General features: G+C 37.0%; 1 protein-coding gene across 1 annotated transcript in view; it reads left to right on the forward strand.

Annotated features, from left to right (window-relative positions):
* Nucleotides 1–5,279, forward strand: part of LOC132177601 (Patched family protein) — a 36,756-nt gene extending 31,477 nt beyond the window's left edge. Inside the window, exons 32-39 of the mRNA XM_059589992.2 lie at nt 1,784–1,877; nt 2,488–2,524; nt 2,661–2,718; nt 2,915–3,025; nt 3,399–3,466; nt 3,849–3,915; nt 3,999–4,067; nt 4,872–5,279. Of these exons, the coding sequence (XP_059445975.2) occupies nt 1,784–1,877; nt 2,488–2,524; nt 2,661–2,718; nt 2,915–3,025; nt 3,399–3,466; nt 3,849–3,915; nt 3,999–4,067; nt 4,872–4,961 (594 nt within the window). The 3' untranslated portion in view covers nt 4,962–5,279. The remainder of the gene's footprint in view (nt 1–1,783; nt 1,878–2,487; nt 2,525–2,660; nt 2,719–2,914; nt 3,026–3,398; nt 3,467–3,848; nt 3,916–3,998; nt 4,068–4,871) is intronic.
* Nucleotides 5,280–9,733: the final 4,454 nt, after the last annotated feature.

Below are 9,733 nucleotides of genomic sequence, written 5' to 3' on the forward strand. Positions count from 1 at the left end.
ATTCTTGGTCCGGAACAGGGATAGCGTGCTTTTTTAACCAAACACCGACCTTCATATTTGAATTCGACCAGAGATTTTCCTTCGACACCATAAAAGCAATAACACACTGCCGAAGACCACAATCAACCATAGCAGCTGCCACAACCTCAACCAAAACACTATCAATGGAAACCACCGACCACCACAATTACAGATGACTAAAACCATTGGAGAAATAACAGGTTATCTTTATAGATGTGGTCGACTACCATTACACCACATAAATTGTAACACTTACGGCTGGGTTTGATGACGCCACCATTGTCCTTTAACCATGGGTATCAGACCGAAGGACAGAGTTTTCCTCCAAACTAGGTCAACCTAGTTTATAAAAATATCATGTGTCCATTTGCATATGAGATGTACATGCAATTTGAAATAACATGTGAGAATCACACGTTTTCTTAATTAATTTTCTTCCAACTATCCTTGCTATTAAAAATGCATATGCATCTATCATGCAAATGGACACACAACAATTTTATAGACAATGTTGAGGGAAATTTCTCTAACCTAGTTTGGAAAAAAACTCCGTCCTCGGACCGAAGCCTTAAACCACAGTGCTGTTGCAGACAGGGAGAAAGAAAGGGGAAAAAAAAAAGGCAACAGAAGGGATTTTTTTTCCTATGCTTTGATACCTTGTCAAGATTAGGGTTTTCACAAAAAAGGAAGGCCCAGTATTTTCTTGGCCTTTACAATCCATTGATAGATATAGGAACAAAAACAATATTCTAGAATATAGACACCTCATAGAGACATTTCATAGAGATACATCATAGGCTTCCAGAATAGGGGCAACTGTCCCTTCCTTTATAAAATGAAAAACACTTGGGGTTTTGGTTGTTCCTCTTACCATGGGACTTTGATGGCTAGAGAGAGAGAGAGAGAGAGGATGTGACTAAGATTGTGAGAACTCGAGCATAGAATATTTGGCTTTTCGATTTATTTATCACTACATATGTAGAAGTATGCAATGATCCCACTTGAACAATATGCAGTTAGCCAATTTGGGAATGTTGGTTTCCTTTTGAGATGTTGGAACTGTCCATTAATATTTTTCTTTAATTTGGACTTATCAAAAAAAATATTGTCTTTAATTTGGGTTTGTGGGATTGAATTGTAATCGGTTGCAAGTGTATTTTGAATGTAGATTGTAATGGATAAAAGGAATGATGATGAAGTGAATGAATGAATTGGGTTGAATGAAATGAAATGAATGGATTGAATGAAAGAAATGGATTAATGTGGTAGAATGTAGATTGAGCTGTTCAAGAAGTCAAGAAGAAGAATTAGAGAATGAAATGAACTTGATTATTTTTATGATGATCCTTTACATCAATATTGGGCCCTTTTTCTACAAGGTCTACACCAACTACTTCTAACAAACTTTGTAACAGAATACTAACCCAACTTGTTACAAATGGGCTAACAGCCCAACAACCCAGCTACTAATAACCCACCAATCTTACTAAGTTGATTACATGGACCCCTATTCTAGCTGGACTACATACCCACTACCGTTAGACCCATTACATAATGTTTGACTGCCAGCTATATAACATACACCACACATTTTTAAATTGGAGAATGGCCAATATAAGCTAGTTCCATGTCCTTCACTGCTCTGGAGAATGACGTATGATGATACTTGTAGCTAAAAGATTTTTTATTTCTTGCTAATTTCTAGGATCCATATATTGTGCTGACATCATTCCTGTTTGCTGACATTATCTCTTTGATGCAGATGAATATCTTCCCATACTCAGTATTTTATATCTTCTTCGAGCAATATCTGGATATATGGAAGATAGCTTTGACCAACATTGCTATAGCACTTGGTTAGTATTCTAGAGCATCACGGTGACCTTTGTGTACACTTATAGACACGTGTGAACAGTTCCCGCATACATATGTGTTTCTATGTGTGTTCTTGTGCTGCTTATTGTGGGTATTCACATATTTTTCTTTGTTGGACTGTGCTCTTTCCCTGATTATTATAAAAATTATATGTCTCAAACTTTTTTATTTGTCTTTCTTGCCTTACTCTAATCATAGTGTGTAATATGATCGCCAGTTAATGCAGTTGATGCTTAAAACCTTTCAACTCCAGTCCTTTTATGTCATTAATGGTATGGTTGTAATGACAATCTAATCTGTGATCTTGATTGTTAAATTAATTCAAGCAAGTCAAACCGATTTGTTTGTAGCTATATTACTGCCTTAAGAAACAGCCTTCACCTTTGTTGTTTTTTGTATATTAATTGAATTCCTGCTGTGTTTCTTATTATATTTGCTTGCTTGTAACACAAAATCATTACTTCTGTTATGAATTTCATGGGTTTCATGTGCACATTTCACGTTAAAAAAATTCTGTATCTTGCAGTTTTATTTAATCAAATTTGTCTCTATCAAATCGTTCATTGAATGTCTCATTTGTTGATTGAACAGGTGCAATATTTATTGTTTGTTTGGTTATCACATCCAGGTGTGAATTCTCTTGGAGCCCAGCCTTATATCTGCTAATTTCTGTTAAGTTACACACTGTTGAAGTCACTATTTTCATCCTCTATGAATTGAATTATAGCACTTTCTTTCTGTTTTGCATTGATCTTTGAATGCAGTTTATGGAATTCAGCCATCATTTTACTTGTTTTGGCGATGATCGTTGTTGATCTCATGGTAATCTTTGCTAGCACTTACTCATTTGTTTTTGTTTCTTTCTGCTTTTGGGTTGCTACATACCATTGTATTTTAGTAATCCTAATCATTAGTGTATTGATTCTCTTTCATCCATCTCTGTTAACTTTTTCTGATTTTCCTGTGTTGTACATAATTTCCCCTGTGAGTAACTTTTTGGCTTTATTGATTTCTGCAGGGTGTAATGGCAATTTTAGACATCCAACTTAATGCAGTCTCAGTTGTAAATCTTATAATGTCAATAGGGATTGCTGTTGAGTTCTGTGTGCATATAGCGCATGCCTTCTTGGTCAGTATTTTCCCTAATTGCAGTATCAATTTAAGGCTTTTTGGTTTTTAAAATTTGGTATTGAAGGGGGGCGGTTACCGCTTGTTGAGGTGCGGTGGAAATAAGTGGGTATACAACTCATAGTTGTGTGGGAATCCATGCATCATTACATACATAGAATTTGGCCTTCTACAGTCCTAACCCTTGGTGCCTTTGACTCCTATTAAATCCTTGGGAAAACTTAAACTCCCTCCCCAACTATGAAGTTCCCCAGGAAGCCCTTATTAGGCTGTTGCGCCAACTGACTATTGGCAAATCTTAATTAGAGTTTTTATTTATTTTTATTTTTTAATAATTTACTAATTTATTACAATCCTATGCTGCTCTTACACAGTTAAGCCATGGGGATAGAAACCAACGAGCAAAGAAGGCATTGAGTACCATGGGCGCTTCTGTCTTCAGGTTGACCATATATTTCTTTTCTCTGTGTTGAGGCATGGTGACATTTGAAACACTGGGTAGATAAACTTCATCACTAGGCTCTGAATCTTTTAAGCATGAATGGCAACATAGGCATGAGCCACAGACTGATACTTAATATATGATGGATAGAAGTAAGAAATGTCTGATGCACCTGCTAGTCTAAGTTACCCAACACGTAGATACCCAGTGCAGAGCCTTCCTAACATAAATATTTTTAGCTTTGTAATTTCTTCAATTTATTTCTTTTTAACTATATTCACAAGTCCTTTTGCTAGACTTTTTAGCATCCTTAGAAGTACTTCGGTTATGTTGCTCTCACCACAATAATTGATTAAGTTGTACTATTTGCTTCTTTTGGCAGTGGAATTACACTTACCAAGCTAGTTGGAGTTCTTGTTCTTTGCTTCTCAAGATCAGAAATTTTTGTGGTCTCTGGTTTCTTCCTCTTGGCTTTTATATAGTTTTCCTAATCCGTTAGAGCTATGTAAAACTTATTTTTTGTACTTTGCAGGTGTATTACTTCCAAATGTACCTGGCATTGGTTCTTATTGGTTTCCTGCATGGGCTTGTGTTTTTACCGGTAAGTTTTCTGTATTTTATTTGTACCATAGCACTACACGCATTTTGTTAATTTGGAGTCATGCCTCAGCTCTGCGGTTGAGAGGGCTTTGTGATCAGTGTGTCAGAAGGCAGATGTGTTTCTGTGTTATTTGCCAAGTTTCAAGAGGGCAATGTTATATACCAAATGATTCAAACTTAAGGTAGAATTCACTCTGAAACCCTGGCTTGTAAAAAGAGTGTCCTGAAAGGATAAAGTTTTTCTCCAAAGTTGGTTGGTGGAACTTCCTTCAACTTAGTCTATAAAAATGTCATGTGTCTATTTTTCACATTCTTTTTAAATAGCAAGGACAAAGTTGAATTTTTTTTTTTATTAAAAAAGCATGCGTCTCTTCTAACTTTGTCTATTATTTAAAATGTATGTGTTTTTCACATGCAAAATAGACACATGACATTTTTATAAGCTAGGCTAGAGAAAGTTCCACCAACTTTGTATGGAGGAAAACTTCGCCCGAAGAGAGCTTATATTTACGTAATTAAGATTGTACTTAAGTCATGTGAGACACGTACGATCGTATCACATAATTACAGTAACTCACCTCCATATATTGGTGTGCGTGCTCTGAAAATGATTTCCCCTGGATGAATTGAGATTCTACACCAGAAGAGCAACTACCATACAAGAGGATGTCTAATGCATAATGGAAACATTTATCTTAGTGCATGGATTGCACTGTTTACTGCTTCCATGCTCTAAGTTAAACATTTACGTTTAGATTAAGTTGGTTAAATCAATAATTACATTATTTGCTTTTGCGGTTTGCAGGTCGTGTTGAGTGTGTTTGGTCCACCAACAAGAATAATCGTCGAGAACCGCCAAGTAGATGAACCTTCTGCTTCATCAGACGTAAGCTAATTGGTATAGACGGCTTTTCTTGGGATGTCTTCTACGCTTGTTGTACACCGAGTAAAAAACATATTCCTACTACAAATTAGAGAGTTGCAATGCATTTTGCCTTTTTTGGAAGAGTGAATAGGAAAATTCATTTAAGGGAAGAGGAAATACCCAAGTAAACAGGAAGTATATTTTTCCAAAAAAATAAAATAAAAGGTAGAGTAGTGTTAAGACAGACCAAGATTTAAACACAGGTGATCTGAGTCCTCTCTGTTCTGTATCAGCAACCGTATCTCATCAAATTCTTAACCTTTCTTTTATAATCATTCAATGATGCTTAATAGTGTGTGCAGGGCTTTTATACATGAGAAACCTTTCGTCTAAAGAAAGTTTTGAGTAATTTTAAGGAAAAAAAAAAGTTTTGGATTCGACCTCTCCAAAAACCGACTTTCTTTTATAAAATTTTTTCTTCTTCCTCTTCTCTTTTCAAAACAAAAGCATCATATATACTGGTTCCATTTACATTCAACTCTATAACTTTCATGTTTCCAAAATTTTCGAGCCTAGCAATTGATCTCTGAGCTATATTATCATTCAAAATGATTGGGTTTCTCAAATTTTGAAAAAAATCCTAATGTTAGATTTCCACTAGCAATAGGTGTGTGTGCATTGGCAATACAAACATTGTGAGCATTAACTGCGTAATCTATTCCTAAATAGAGCAAACCGTAAATAGAACAAACCGTTCGACTGTTTTCTGAAGCCTAACTGGAACTTGCCATTCGTTGAAATCAACGGAGTGTTCATAGCAAGCATCTCTCCTGGCTTCAGAGTGTTTGTTGTCTGAGCATGTGAAAGTTGGCACCCTATCTGAGAACAGTGACAAAAATATTGTTGTAACAGTTGATAAGATGGTAGCCATTGTGACACTCAGACTATGGGCAATGTGAGTATATGCTGTAAATGGGGGAACTATACGAGAAGTCTTATAGAGAGAAGAATAAATAAAATTATGGTTAAGTTCAAGAGTAAATTTTCAAAAACAGACGATCGTATATATAGGATCGTTTATAAGATCCTATATGAGAAGTTTATGGTAAAACCTACTAATTACAGACATTGGAAATATAAAAGCAACATACATATATGGTAATTGTTGGTTAGGAGGAGTGCTAAAAATGCTCAACACTCTCTTCCTCTATCTTTTGCTTAAAAAGTGTTTATTTTAAATTGTTTCTGCTTCAAAAACACGTCTGATCGCTATTGAGCATGTGATTGATAAAAAAAAAAACTTGTAGAATTAATCCGCAAGAGAAGAGCACTTAAGCAAGTAAAATAGAACACAAGTAAAAAATAAAAGCAGAAAGCAAATTCCAAATTAACCATTATACATATAAAATACAGCATTATTATTATGTTATGAGTCTTCATTACTTAATCACTCGTCACAGATGAGTTATGCATCTGTTTCAACGGCTATTATTTAATCATGGATTCACTAGATTTAATCAACACTTGAGATTTCTGCATCGAGTGGCGTGGAGCAAATCTTATGCAACTACACTTGCACATGATTATATGCAAGGTTTGTTTATTCGATAGTGTGATACTACTGTAATGCAATTTTATCAAATAACAATTATATGGTGTGTGAATTGGCCAGGAGATCATTCTTGTTGATATGATCAAACATCTTAAATTGAAACTTATAATTGATGATTGTGGGTAACGGTCAAGATAACACATGGTCATTTATGTTTCTACATGAGCTTGTAGAGGAGTTGAGGCCTTATTAAATTGAGGCATTTTTTAAATTATTTATTTCCCATGATTAGAGGTCTTAAATTTTTATGGATCTTTTTTTTTTTTTTTTTTTTTGATCTTATTAAAAAAAATTTCACCAAAATTTTTTTTTTAACCTTATTAAATTATTTTTTTTTTGAGCCTTACTTAATCAGGGGCCCTTGGTGTTTGGGCCGGCCCATCATGTCATTTGAACAGTACACACTATTTACGCACCAGAAAATGCCGTTATATATAACAGTAAAATTTTACTTGTTGACGGGCAAGTTGCGCCACCAGGGCATGGAATAGCGCAGCCGCATCCTGTCGTCGCAACCTACAACGCATCATCGTCCCCGTGTATCTGCCATTTTCACACTGCAAATTATTTGAGATCTTCTTCATTTTACGCCGGTCAATTGGTTCCTTTAAATACTGCTCCCTCACTTACAAAAAAAAATACTGCTCCCTCAGCCTCGTAAGATGCCAAATGGCACATGAAACTTTGGGGCGCCTACACGTGGGGCAACTGACCTAGCAAACAAATTTTGATATCGTTGTTCTTATAAGAATTATGCTAACATGTAGATGAGAGCTGCTGCTATACGGTTGGGGCAGAAAACATGAGTTTTTTGCCTACCAATCACCACATGACACATCAGCATTTTAAGAAAAATGCAAAAACTTAAAATGAGAACAAAACACCAAAACAAAGAGCAAAATAAGGGTAGCCACGAGGAGGACCATCAGCCCCACCTAGGGTGGCCGGCGCGGCCACCCTCAGGCCACGGGTTGGCTGTGCCAGCCATCCCTAGGCCACGGGGTGGCCACGCCGGCTACCCCTAGGCCATATGGGGTGGCTGGCGCACCACCCCTAGGCCAAGGGGTGGCTCACGAGCCACCCTAGTGGTGGCTGGGGTGGCCGCGTGCCACCCCCCCTGTGGTGGCAGGGGTGGCCGCGAGCCACCCCAGATCTGCTGGGGTGGCACGTCGGCCACCCCTAGCAACATTTAGGGGGTGGCGCAGGCCACCCCATGTGCCGGGGGTGGCTCGTCGGCCACCCCTAGAATGTTCTAGGGTGGCGCTAGAATGTTCTGGGGTGGCCCGCGCCACCCCACGTGGCCGGCGAAGAGATAGAGGGAGAGAGGCGGCAGCGGCTCTAGTGGAGGTAGGGTTGGCTAGGACTATGAGAGGATAAAAATCAGTTGCATGTGTTCTCATTTTATTTTCTTGCTCGAAGTTAATTTGGCCTTCAATTATTGGAAAGCAAAAAACCCACCACGTTTGTCATGACGGAAGTGAAGTTGAAGTTATTCCCTATGTAGATTGAGGATGTTCGTGTCTCTCTTGCAGAGTGCCAATTGGCAGACATTTTTACGAGAATAAAACGTGGTGATTGAGGGCATTTGACACAGCAACAGATTTTCATGCATTTCTTGTCGTTGTTCCATGTATTACCAAAATCCCTGGATCAACTTAAAGAAACGGTCCTATCAATACTGTTTTGATCACGTGATTTGTTAGAAAGATAAAAATCCCCATCTTTCTTGTTTTTTAAAAGACAAAGACAAAGACAAAAAAAAAAAAAAAAAAACTAGATCTCTTTTAAAACTTCTTTACACGTGTTATTACGTAATTGAAGGATGTTTAAAACTTTTTTATAGCTGACGTTACTCTAATTGTATGCTACATGTATCAATAGTTATAAACAAATATATATAAGTAATACTAAAAATTATATTTTTATGGCAAACGACTCATCAGATGAAGATGAAGATGAAGATGAAGATGAAGATATATATATATATGTAAAAGAAGAAACAAATTAAGAGGGTTTGTTGGGAGTGGATTCGACTAGATCACTTCGACGCTTAAGTTAGTCTAGTGAGCACGAGAGAAAAATTTGACGAAATGATGGTAAAGTTAATTAGGCATAGGTGAGTGAGTGTTCTCATACTTATAGATTGTTGTCTTCAACCTTCCTTTTTAGGGTTTTAAGAATTCCCGCTGAATCTGTTACTAAAGTAGCTAGAGATTATTTCTTCATGTTTGTTAAAGGAACTCATGGCATGTGCAGGCTGTTGGCTGAAGTGGCAAAGTGGAGAATTAGTTGTTGGGCATTGTACTTTGACAAGAATGCACATGAATTCTATCCGGTTGCTTGGACCGCCGGCTGTTGGGCCTTCCAGCTCCTTAACGTGGTTTGACAGGCTTTTTGGGGTCTTTGGCCCGTCATACCGAGGCCTTCAATGGTTGACTCACTAGAAGGGTCGGTAATGAGGCCTCCAGATGTTTAGCACATATTTTTCAAGACTTAATGATAAGGAAGAAGCAGGGTGAGGTGATCAGACCCCCCACCCCAAAAAAAAAAAAACAAAAAAAAAATGGTGTTTGGAAATGGCTTTCTAAATAAGTCATAATTTAGGGGTGGGTATTGGTTTGATTCGGTTCGGTCAACTAAAATTGTCTGTTAAATCAGTTAATTCATAGATTAAATTTTGATAATGATTTATTTTGAAAGTTTCGGTTAAAATCGGTTAACCGTGAGCTTTTTTAATTGGGCAAAAAATTGATTGTTTTGGGGACTATTTTTTTTTTTTGACATGTCCACACAAGGGAAGTGGGAGGGAGAATTCGAATTAGTGACATCCGCTTCATGAGGCGTGCTTCACAGTCGATTGAGCTACTCCTTGGAGACAGCTAAAATAGCTTAGTGAACCAAACAAATAGGCCCATTAATTAACACAATAAGAGTCCATCTTGCATATGTTCTACTAATAAATTGGTCCTAAAATCTATCAACTAATATGTTCTACTAAAAAAACCTAGCTAATGCCCTGGTAATCATCGTTCTACTAAAAAAATATTTATTATTGGTTAATTCGGTTAACCCACAAAAGAATATTTATACCGATTAATCGAACTAAACAGAATCAACGTCAATATAAAAATCTTTAATCGATTACCATCCGACTTCTGACAATAAACGGTTAATCTACTCACTCCTAAGT

Source organism: Corylus avellana, chromosome 2 (genome assembly GCF_965113065.1).
Source record: "Corylus avellana chromosome 2, dhCorAvel1.hap1.2, whole genome shotgun sequence".
Classification (NCBI taxonomy): Eukaryota; Viridiplantae; Streptophyta; class Magnoliopsida; order Fagales; family Betulaceae; genus Corylus; species Corylus avellana.